This window comes from Cyprinodon variegatus, unplaced genomic scaffold (genome assembly GCF_000732505.1).
Source record: "Cyprinodon variegatus isolate N-32 unplaced genomic scaffold, C_variegatus-1.0 Scaffold423, whole genome shotgun sequence".
NCBI classification, from domain to species: Eukaryota; Metazoa; Chordata; class Actinopteri; order Cyprinodontiformes; family Cyprinodontidae; genus Cyprinodon; species Cyprinodon variegatus.
In genome coordinates this window covers 636,993-649,492 of record NW_015150876.1, presented here as the reverse complement: position 1 = coordinate 649,492, position 12,500 = coordinate 636,993, and the positions used below count along the sequence as shown (strand labels likewise).

The 12,500-nt window shown below is 38.5% G+C and overlaps 1 protein-coding gene across 2 annotated transcripts in view; it reads right to left on the bottom strand.

The window, feature by feature from the left end:
• The window catches only part of LOC107093400 (potassium channel subfamily T member 2-like), a 46,701-nt gene that overhangs the window by 20,250 nt on the left and 13,951 nt on the right, over positions 1-12,500 (bottom strand). For both annotated transcript variants that reach the window (XM_015388434.1, XM_015388436.1), the window contains exons 2-10: positions 9,858-9,937; positions 8,410-8,512; positions 8,080-8,142; positions 7,230-7,278; positions 5,912-5,971; positions 5,192-5,266; positions 4,927-5,010; positions 4,433-4,527; positions 3,609-3,789 (exon numbers count right to left, since the gene is read on the bottom strand). In XM_015388434.1, coding sequence (XP_015243920.1) covers positions 3,609-3,789; positions 4,433-4,527; positions 4,927-5,010; positions 5,192-5,266; positions 5,912-5,971; positions 7,230-7,278; positions 8,080-8,142; positions 8,410-8,512; positions 9,858-9,937 — 790 coding nt within the window. The remainder of the gene's footprint in view (positions 1-3,608; positions 3,790-4,432; positions 4,528-4,926; positions 5,011-5,191; positions 5,267-5,911; positions 5,972-7,229; positions 7,279-8,079; positions 8,143-8,409; positions 8,513-9,857; positions 9,938-12,500) is intronic.

Genomic DNA, 12,500 nt, shown 5'->3' with positions numbered 1-12,500 from the left:
GGAGTTTTCTACTTATCTGTATTCTGAAGCACATTCCAAAACTCTCCACAGTACAACAGGCTCTACTTATTGATTGGATTTTGGTAAGAAAACCCAGAAGGCAGAATTATAAGAATATATATAAATCAGCTGTGACCCATGGCAGTTTGTAGCCAAGACAATGATCAGGGTTATACAGAGGTAAACACTCAGTCACATATATACCCCCCCTCACCATGAACAGACAGGTTGGGGGCTAGCAGGGGCCAGTTTCTAAATGTCACAGGGTATTTATGGATGAAAGATGGGCAGAGGGATTGAAGAGCACAATATATCAAGGTTAAAGGAACATTTCTTATTAATGTATTCATGAAACTTCAGCAAACTGTTCTTAAGGTAAAGTTTTTAATGAGGGCTTTGTGAGGATATATGCAATCATCCGGCCACAGCTGGAATACAGAGGGAGTGTTTGATCATGTTAGCAAGGGATTCAGTCTCAATATACTATTTCTAATTTTTCAACACAGTCCCGCTGTTCTAATGTGTTCTAAAACTGATCGTTATAGAATTATGCATTCTATAACATGCATAATGACTTTAAAACCAAAGGTATATTATATATGGAGCATCTAATAAAAAAGATCAAACATTTCCAAGATTGTATGGAGTTCTGTCATCCAGACAAATATTTCATCCATTTGTAGAGAGCGATTCCATGGCAGGTGAAATGTTATATCTAACCAAATATTGTGTCCAAAAAACTAAATGTTGGGATTAAGCGAATTAATACTGCAAAGAAGATGGCAGGTCAATTGTGCAACTGTAGTCTTGATACTGTCATGGTATTTTGGATTTTAGTTTGCAAGTTTTATCTTGATTATGAAGTTATAAGGTTTGTTTCTGTTTAATTGCATTTATTTTATTAGCAAAAATATACAGAATGTCCGATATCCGTATATTTTAATTCCTAAAATATGACAACTTAAAGGCAGAGAGGAGGATTTCTGGAAAGACCCTTCCTCTCTACTTAAAAAAAATGTACATGCACAACCCTGTACCCGCTGCCGAGAGGGAACACCTATTACCTGTGAGAGCATGCAGGAGCCCATTTCTCAACGTGCATGCTCTGTTTAAAAAATGCTGTTTGCATCGCTCATACATGCAATGATAATGGCTCTTTAAATTTATTTACAGTAAATACAGATTTTAATAACAGTGCTGTATTTTTTAAATTAAACTGACTTTATTTGCAAACACTGTGTGATTTAAATAACCCATATTAAAACATGAATTTAAGAATCCTTATGGGAATGTTAAGAGTGCAAATTTCTGAGGAGTAATGCATTTTGAGTTGGATGAAAACTGAGTCCAGTAGGTGTTAAAATGAGTTTTAGGTAATGAAAATATACAAATAAGGAGAGAAAGAAAGCAGCTGAGTGTATGACTGCCATTTCTCATCATTCGCTTATTAGCTGTGTGTCTATGGAGTATCTCCATCCAGAGATAGATGCTCTAAGTGCAGGATCACACACATGAAACCAGCTGCAAAGAGGAAATGAATCCCATTAGCACCCTCGCATGTTCTGGGAGGAACACAGGTATGGCAACCAATTCCTGTTTTACACCAACCTGAGGAAAGACCACCGGGGAGACAGTGAAACCGATGCTCTTGTGGAGGTGTTTTATCGGCCCCTGCATGTGTGTAAACAGCTTTTCTAAGTCTCTATCATAAATCTCTCCTTTTATGAGGCTCAGAGACGGGGAAGAGATTTAGGAAATTGAATGAGTGTGGAAGACTCTCTTGTTGCTCTCTGAATAAAAATAGTGTCGTAAATCTTCGTAGGACGCCATGAGTCATCTAATTATTGTATAAAGGGGAAGATACATTATTTGAGAAAAAGGGAGAAACTTTAATGTTCTTCTGCATGTTGAAACAAAACATGTTATCTTTTAAGAGTGATAAATTGAGTGGTAATTCAATTATATTTCTTGTTTTTATGATAAATATAAATTATCTTAGTTTAGCAAAGAAAAAAAATAGGAATCTTGTTTGAAACCATGTCTTATGGTTCAATATAACACATGGGAATAAAACAGATTTTCGCCTCAGGGATTCTTCAGCTCATCAAATAAAAGCTTGTTTTCATCATGACTTGAATAATACCTGTATTCTCTTATCTGTTCTCATTTAATGAAATACCTTGAAGGACTATTCAAACCTCCTGAGCTTGGATAAACGTAATAAAATCACAAGCAAAATATTTGTTTTTTGTTTTGAAACTCTATACGATAACCAAAAAGGAAAATTAGGTATATATTTGTGTTCAGCAGAGGTGTGAAAAGTATTCTCATTGTGCTTTTTTATTTCTTATGTTTCATACATGATCTGTTTCCTTATAAAGCAATGAGATTTGATGCCCTGGTGCTGGATAATAGCCAAACAGATTTGATGTCACAAGTGGACTGTCATGGCTGTTGCCATAACCGTCCCCCTGATAACTGTTCTGAAACTTTTTTAGGGGCGAGGTATTTGAGAAAATCATGACTAAAGATATGCAATGGACACAGAGATGGAAAAAATAGAAATTAAAGGAGAGAGAAAGGAAGAAGAAGAAAAAGAAAATACAGAATAACTCCTAGAAGTCAGCTTGGATGGTGTAGTGCTTGTTTTCTTTACTAAGTAAAAGTATAAATACCTGTGTAAACAAAGGTTTAGGTCAAAGTAAGTACGGATTGAACCCCTTTATTTAAGTCAACGTAAAAATTTACAGGTTGTGCATTGTAAGTAAGTGCAAAAGTAAAATTAAGTGGTTGCTAAAAATAATGCAAAATAACAAAAAATCCCCCCCCCCCCCAAAAAAAAAAGGCACATTTTCTTCTTTTGCTCACTGTGTTTGGATAGAGAACATAAGAAATACTGACTTAGTCTAGATTTGTTTAAAATTAAAATGTTAGACAGGATAATTATAGAGTGAACTGCACAGACATCCCATATAAGAAACTCAATACATTTAGAGCTTTGGTATGGACGGCAGCAAAGTTTCAAATAGCATCAAAATTAAAATCAAACTTAAAAGATTACTGACATGGTTTTTAACTGGAGGTGTATATGAACTTTGACTAGACCATTCGGACACAGGTCCTGAGTGCCCCTTTCTTCAGTATTTTGCATACTTTGGCAGACGTTATATCTAGACCATCATCTATTTAGGTCCCAACATGATACCTCCATCACCATATTTCATAGTGGAGATGGTGTTTTCATAATAATATGTTTCTCTTAAAAAAAAAAAAAAGGCTTTTACATGTCGGCCAAAAAGTTAAATGCTTTTTTATATGAACAGAGCAATTTTCCAGAAATATTTTCTTTGTTTTTTTCGTTTCAATTTTTAACTGAATTTCTTATGGCTGTCTTTCATTTTACTTGACACTTCTTCATAAAACATTCTCTAAAAGATTCTCCTAATTGAGCTGTGGATCTCTGCAGTTCCTCCAGAGTTAATATGAACCTGTCAGATGCTTCTCTGATATAAACTCCCAATAAAATAAGTAATGCTTTTAACGTGACAAAAACACAAAAAAACAAATTCATTTGCAAAGCCTTGTAAATATGATCACGGTTTTGTTACCTGTATGGGAAGCACAATAAGTGCCACAAAGATCATGATGACCACCAGAAGCTGTGAAGGCCATATCTGTGGGGTGACATCTCCGAACCCCACAGTGGAGAAAGTGACCACGCAGAAGTAGAGGGAGTCAAACAGGGTCAAGTTGTTTCCAGCGCGCTCCAGGTGCTGGATGCCGCAGATGCTGATGGAGGTTCGAGGTATAGAAAAAAAAAGAGACGGAAAGAAAAGCAAAGTGAGCATCAAAGGCACTTCACAGGCTGTGAGAGGAAGAGGCACTCATGGGAGCCATTATTCATGTGGAAATGTTTTTCACACCTGTGCAAATATCTGTGACTTTTTATGTGCAAAGACGGGGGTGGCTGGATGCCTGAACGCCTTTGTTGGGGATTTCTACATAAAGATATTCTGCCACTGTTATCATAATCTTCAGCCGATATGAGTCGGCGGGAAAATGTCAAACTTGAAGTGGCCACAGCTTAACTCAAGCTGTGCGTAACGGATCTCCTTGATTTGCTCTTGCATTTTGCCCTCTGTGTGATGTAAGCTGACTCTTCCTGCACTTTGCTGAAGCAATCACTTGCTGTCATTTAAGAGCACCATCTCTCTCTGACAGTAACCAATTACCTCCCTTCTTTCTGCCTTCCTCTCTCAGCTTTAGTAACTGCAATTTTCAATCCCTCTACAAGTTGTCTTTCTCACCCTATTTCTGCTTCATCCCATCCTTTTGTTATCTTCAACACGAGACCTCTTCTTCCAACCCCATTTAAGATCATGCTTTTTCTTCACCTGCTGCCACTCCCTCCTTGTTTAGTTGCAGTACTTACCATGTAAACATAAGACAGACTAGTGTGCTGATAAGTATGACAACTTGGTTGAACATGGCTGAGTGTGTCCGCTGGATCGCCCTGTGGAGGTCATTCTGCAGGAATAAATATTGCAAAAATAAAGACCCAGATAGCAGAAGGTGATAGAGTGGGTGGAAATTAATAATGAATTTTTTAAATTAAAAATCCAAACATTAGAATAGGCAGCAAGAAAGAAAATCAATTTGGGTTTTTAGAGAGAGAGAGGGAGAAGCCAACAGGAAATGAATGCCAACAAGAAAAGTGAGAATGAGATAAGAAAGTAAGGATATAAATTTACAACTGTATGTCAAATTTTGACCATATCTGTGGTTGGGAAAAAAAGAAAAAAAGAAGCTATAAATGCATATTTCAGCAACAAATCCTTGTTTTACAGATTCCTGAGGTCTTATGTTTTATAGTCACTGGAAGAAGACAGTTCAAATAGACAAGCACCACTTCGATGCTTCACTTACTATCATGTTCTCCAACGCATGTTTGGCCAGCCAGCAATTGAGAAATACTGGGATGAAAAGATTTCTCAAGGAGGGCAAAATCACCTGTTGAAGAAAAAAAAAAGTGTAAATTCTTGAGATCTTACCGCGACAAGAGATTACATGATGACGAGTTAATGATGGCATCCCTGAATGTAACGCCTCAGCAGCTTAGGGTCAAAACAAATGGCTCTCCTTACAGTTTCCTGTGTTATTAGTGCTTCTTAAGCTTCTATATTCCACTCACAGTGATCATGAAGGGAACGGTGCTGATCATCTCCAAAATGAATGGGACACGTAGGACTTGTTCCCAAACGTTGCCCTGGAAACAGACACCACACACAGAGGTCAGGAAAAAGGATAACTGCTTAGAGGGGAAGCTTCAGCGCTATAGAATACATCAGGAAGTATACAGGTTATACAACTCCCTAGTGTAGGTTGAAGAGTCAAAGCAAGCTTGCTCAGTTTGCTCTAAACCTCGCTGCTCAATTAAGATGTCAACCGTTGCTGTTTTTATGTGTCTGCTGCCTGCCTGCATGCTGACCTGAATCTGACTAGTGTAGGTGGACAGTCACTGGCTGAGTCCACAGGAATCAGTCAGCTTTAAATGCTAAGGCCTCCATCCTCCAGAGGAATCTGGGGAGTTAGCCCTTCATAGGCTTACAGTGCCAAGTACATCAAAAGCAGAGCAACCCATGGATGGACCCCTCCCAACAGCCTTCACATAGTGGGTGGGGGGCTTCCCTTAAAGCTGCACTGGTATATAACACAACAGTGTCAATAAGCTTTAAGGCAACTCATGCTGCAGAGGGAAGCATGAGGGGACAAAAAGGGAATTACAAAGTGCCAAAAAAAAAAAAATCCTAATCTAGTCCATCCAAATCTGCAGCTTTCCCTGCCTGAACATCACAGCCACAAACATCACAAAAGGCTTCAGAGTGGCCATTGAGGGCCACAAGTGGCTCACCTTGTAGCTGAGATACACGAGCAACATAGTTTCTGAAAAGCTGATGAAAGCCACAAGCACCTGCAAAAAGAGAGGGAGAGGCAGCAAGTAAGAGACGATTGTGCAGACTCAGTGGCAGAGCAGACGGAGAGAGAGAGAGAGAAGACAAGATAGTCAGAGAGAGAGAGAGAGAGAAAGAGGAGCAGGGAGAAATTAGGAGGCGCAGAGATGAAGAGCGTAGGAGGAATCAGTGGGAGGGCTGATGGTTTTGCTTCAGAGGGAATAGGTTTAAATGAACCAACAGACATTCTTGGGTCTGATCATTTATTTATATTTACATGTATGTGTGTGCGGCCACACTGCAAGTGTAAACACATTTTAACTACAGTGTCAAATCCCTAAGATGACGTGACATACCGTAAATTATTCTGCACATAAATGCAAACAAATAAATAAATAAATAATGCGTGCACGCAGATTTAAATGAACCAGCCCAATCCTGAAAAACACCTGATTGGTGAAGCAAATGACATTGGTTATGTTTAGCTTTAGGTACCCCGACACGATCCTCCATCTAAACAAACACGATCAGCATGTCTTGCTGTCACAATGAGTCTCAAGAGTTTTCTCAGAGAAAAATAATACAGCCCACTGAATGGGTAAAATAAGCGGCTTTAGAGACGCAGTTTCGACCCAAAAAATTCTCAGCTAATTAGGCCCGAATTTTAATTGAGTTTTCCTTGTTAATCGTGGTAAATTAAGGCACTAAAGACCATTTATGGTAAAATGGTGGATGCAATGAAAGAGCGATTTAAGTCTCACTGGTGATTTTTAACGATATATTCAGAAAGATTAAACTGAAGGGGAAAAAAACAATCTGTTTGTTTGGTACGACTCAAATGAAGTGGATAAACAGCCACAGCAAAAGTAATCATGAGATGTATAAAAACCTTAATGAATTTCCAAGTAATTTCTTATCATTTCTTCATTACTACAAATATAATTTTTTTATTACATTTTGACCCTTTTTGAATTTTTGGAAGTAGAAGAGACGTTTCCAATTACATGGCTCAGTTTAATCACATGGAAACTCAATGATGTCGCTATTGAAATATTATGAGACTTGATGAGTTTCTTTAACTTTTTCATTGGATGTGGCAGATTTATAAATTCAATTACGGCAATTTGGAAACCAGACCTGCGAATTGTGCATTGAACCCACCGACAAGTAAAGGTTTTAATATTGTGGCTGACTAACGTGTTTATGATATGGAAGTATGTGTAAGAGACAGTAGCTGGAAAATTGTTCAACACTACAATGTGCTAATATATATCTGACCTGTAGTGCCCAGAGCGGTAGAGGTCTGTCAACCCAGATGATGAGTTTCCTGCAGAGAGGAAAGAGGTAAAAAGATGATTAAATGCTGAAGATACATCAAAGAAAGGACAACTTTTTGATAGAAAAGATTCAAAAGAAAAATACAAGCACCTCTCTTTTTCCTAACTCTACCACACTTAACTGTGCCCACGAACACAACCCAGTAGCTGCGTTAATTATGGTGTTTACAGTGGAAACACAGAGGGCTCATATTGTGGGAACAAAGTAATTTTTGCACAGTCAAATTTGTATTCTTATTATGACAGAAAGGGGCTTTCTTTTTTTTTTCCTCGAAGGCACCCTGGAGATTATTGTTGCTGTTTTCCATGGATGCGATGCCATGAGTCTGCTGCCTGCAAAAGGAGGCAGCTCCTTATTCATGTAAATTCAGAGCTTAGGCTGTGTCATTAGTCGTCGATTAGATCAATAGGTCCCTTGAACAGGAGACATGACACACCCTCAGGTCCCTGCCTGCTTTCTGGTACTTCTCTGTCTCTGTTCTAGTATATTACATACTTTATCTCCACTAGATCGCTGTTGATTATGCTGCACAGGCACTACGTACCTATTATGTTGACAGGTATTCAATACAGCTAGATTGTGATAAATGAATGAACTCCGGCGCTGCTTAATATCAATACAGCAGATTGCACCAGTTAAGTGAAGCTGCATTGATGGCGTTATACGACATTTCCGTCCGGTGTGCTGCGGGTCATTGATGTCGGTCCTCCTGGATGTGTGCTTTCATTGTCATTGTCTTCAGGCAGAGGCCATCACTCCTCATTAGAGATGCAGCAGTTTGTATGCTTACCAGTCAAACTCACTCCAGGGACGGGATGATGTGTTTTGTTTGGTGCAGTTAACTCCGTTACCACTGCAGGGGGTAAAACAACCAAGAGAAAAAGAAAAACAATCAAATATCTTTCTTTTTTTTCCACACCAACTAAAAACTGGATTAGCCAAAAACTTGAAGCTGATATTCCTTCATGTTCCTTTTTTTCTCCAGTTAAAACCTCACCAGAAATCCTTTCAGCGCACTGTCATCTCATTTATTGACCCTTGCTCTGCTGACTGTTATCAGGCCTTTAAAAGTCACAGTGTTTCCCCTCATTAATCCCAATGTTATCGCCATTTCTCTCACCAGTCCTGTCTGTCCTCTTGCGGGTTGTCAAGCAGGACTCTGACGATGTAGAGGAGGCAGCTCAGCACTTTTAGAGCAAAATTAAACATTCGCACTCGAAGACCTGCAGTGCAATCAAAATGAAACAACCAATAAGCATTTAAAATGATTACAAAACAAATAAACACACAGACAAGGCAATTAAACTGAACACAAAACAAAAAAAATGTAGGCTATTATTTACAATACTTCTACACATACTGGCACTCTTGGTAAATAGGTGGAAAAGCCTTAAAAAAAATTTCAGACAGCATATTAACACTTTAATATGCTTAGATGAAATTATGCAAATTAGGAATAATTTGGGGTTATTTACTTTAGCAACACATCAAACTACTGTTATTTCATGAAAGTCATTGAATTCATCTTAGTAAATGTTTGGAAGGCAGGTCAGGAAAAAAAACTTTCTCTCCTAGTGTTGCTGTTTAGATTTGAACTGAAAACATGAGCTGTGGTTGGATGTAGCTTTGATTGAGGGTTTTCTGGGACTGAAAATTCAAGTGGGTTCATTTTAATGTCAAGGGTAAATATATATATATTTTTAAAAAGCTCTTCACATCTACAGTACTGTTAAGTATGGTGGAGGATCTGTGATGCTGTGGGCCGATTTCTCCCACAAGGTTTGAGGAAGAGGCTCCTACCAGGAAAAAAACTTTGTTTTCCAGAAGATTAGCGATCCAAACAAAATGTATGGATGTTTATCTCAGTCCTTGAACCTAAATCTTATAGAAAACTTTTGAGATTAGCTGCGAGCAAACGAGAAGATGCAGAACTCTAAAATATCTACAGGATGGCAGATAAATATCTGTGGTTTTGTCCTTTTCACCTGCTTTTATATTTGGGGTCAATGCGGCAAGTACTTACAATTTGCACTTAGAATTGCCAACATTACTATACCAGATGCCCTTCCTGACCAATGGGGACTCCTATGGTATAAATACTTTAACTCTTTGTTATGGCAGGAGATGGTCCAATTGGTAAAAGGAGGAAGTAAAATGTACTATACAAAGAATATATGCTTAAAAACAAGAAGTTATGCTTTTCTTTTTTAGAAATATGCAGCTGCACGAAAAGATTAATCTAGTTTAAAGCTTCTAACTTTTACCAGGGGTACCAATAATTGTGGACTCCTAATCTCTAACAATAAAAAGGTAAAAAGAATCTGAGTGAAACACGTTTAATCTTAACAACTACACAGACAGATAAGTTGGTTTCAAAGAGAGGACAACTTGAGGAAACAGATGACGAAATACAGAGCAAGAGTTACAGAGCCTGGCACACTCAAATGAAATGAAAGATTTTTAACCAAACGATGGAGTGAAATCGGATGAAAACACAAGCAGCAAACAGACAAATTTGCATTCAGTTTCCAGGCGGCTGAAGATGAACTCCGAGACTTGAGGACTTACTGGATCTTTGGTTTTTGATGAAGAAGAGCTTGAGGCGCTCCTTGAAAGTGTTCTCGTTCACATAGAACTCTACCTGCACCCTGAGAGAAGTATGGAGAGATGGGCAGTCAGTAAGACAGAGCTGAGCATAACGAGGAGAGGAGTAGATAAGGAAATGCTTCAGGTTGCTGATGGATGGAGACACCTCTTTTATTGTAAGAAAAAACAGGAGCAGGAGAAGGGGGGGCTGGGAGGTAAACAGTAAAAGAACAAAGGTGAGGAAAAGAAAGCGTACACTTGACCAAATTGGAGATGGAAAAGGAGATAATGATTATTTGAACAGAAAAGTATGAAACTATGACAATGCAGCTGGCTACATTAAAGACTAATGGCTTTGGGAGGAAATGGCGTTCCTGTTCGTCCGCCTGCCCATCGGCCCAGACAGCCGCAGTCGGTCTCGTTATCTCCACTGATTAAATATAGAGCAACAAATTACTTCCCTCTGATGTTTCTGCTGAACATGGGAGGCCATAATTACTGCTCTTTCTGCCTCCCCAGTCCAGCAGCCTCCCGTTGGGAGAGCCACACTCACGCACACATATGTGTACAAACACCTAAACACAATCCTGCTACCTGGGTATTAGTAATATCAGACCAATTATATATCCAGCTGCTGTGGATTTCCATTTGCTTCGAATGGCATATGAACAGCTCTAACATGTGCTTCCATGAGTGGAGACACATTATCATAAAGGCTGTAGGTGACTGCATTTCCTGTCTGACCACCTCAGGGGGGAAATTCTCCCCAGCTCTGCTTTGACTCAGTGAAAAGAACAGTGGATGACTCAGGGTGGACATTAAATAAGTCTGGTCTGACACGCTGGTGGTCTCCTTATACAACATAGGCAGATAAAAGAGGAGCAGAACAACTGGCGTCTGTTCTCCTGAATGCAGGAAGAGCTGGCAGCGTCAGTAGGGGGTCCTCTCAGTGTTCCAGAGAGAGACGCTTTATCAGCGGTCCACATGGTCTAACACTCACTGAACAGAAGCAAACAGTAACACACCTCTTAGGGAAGATTTGGGAGAGGGGTAACTTTTCTTTGTTTCTATGGGAACAAAGAATTATTTATTTAATTATCTAGTTAGAATTATTATTTTTTTTGTCCGTTTCCCTCAGTCTCACAGGAGCAGATGTGTGCAAACATGTTCCCTTGAAAATTTGTGTTCAGTCATTGGACTTGATGGCCCCGCTGCAACTTGTCGACGGCTCCTTCTCTCCGAGCAGATTGGTGACAGCAATGCCTTTTGCACACATCACAAGAAAATTAAAAGAAAACACAAATCTGCTTAGCCTAATACTAAAAGGAGTTCAATTCAAGGTTTCACTTAAGATAAGAAAAACAAATAACAGCAATGAACATATTTCAGTCAGATTTTGACATCCATTACAAATCTGGACTATAATTTAAGCTGAACTAAACTTAGAGCAATTAAAAATCTTCTTTTCCTTGCTTAAGCTTTTAAATGACTAAATACTCTTTAAAATGCAAGGTTAACCTCTTTAGCAACATACAGTCTATTAAGTATTTCAGTGTAATACCTTAGCCTCCCACAGGTGCAGGTCAGTTACTGTGCTATATTTCATCTAAAACGCTTTGCTGTGGCAGGTTCTTGTTTATTGTTCTCATTTTAAAAAAAACTGCATGTTTTTATGATTTCTTTCACCATAATATGTTTTTTTACAGCAACATCCATCAGAAATGGCACTTTTTCATCTCATGCTGACAGACTTTTCCCATCATATCTAATATCCATTTTATTTTCTACAGATTCATTATTTCCCCAGGATATTTTATGTGACTTTGTGTATTCGAACTTTATGAATTTAAGTTATAGCGGCATAGGAAAATAATTTGAGCAGGGAAATTGTTGTCACCGGGTGTTTTTGAGCGAGGATTGAAAGTAAAGGTGACACACATTGTCTTGTTAAAGTATAAAAACCCTTCCCAATTGTATCATTTTATAACTACCATCCTCAATGTATTCATTTGGATTGTATGTGCCAACAACAAATGATGCGTCATTTCTGAAATGGAAAAAAAATGATGTTTTTTTTTTTTTTAAGTTTTATATTAGTTGCCCTTTGTAAAGCTTTGCACTTCACTAGAAATGCACAACTACAGATGTATTTTTTTGCCAATTTTGTTTTGTCTTACCACCATTTTGTTGTAGGTCTGGAATTTGGTTAGGCCATTCTAACTCATGAATACTCTTTGATCTTCTTTTAGCTTTTATTCAATGTCCTGTTTAAAGCTGAACCTACAGTTTCCTATTATAATTACTCTATGTTATGGAGTAGACAAACATCTTGCTGCCTGGACCATCAACTACCTCACTGAGAGGAAGGTGTTCTCCAAGCTTCAATCCATCATGCACAACACCTCTCACCCCCTGCACCAGACTGTAGAGGAGCTGAGCAGACTATTAAATCCTGTTTGTAAAAAGAAGCGCTACTGTAGGTTATTCATCCCTGCTGCCATCAGACAATGCGGCACTATAACTGCAATAAATTATTAATGTGCTATTACTGTTTAATACCCTGTGCAATAACCTGTGCAATAATCCTGTTAAAGAAGAGGCTTCAGCTGTTATATATGATTATGT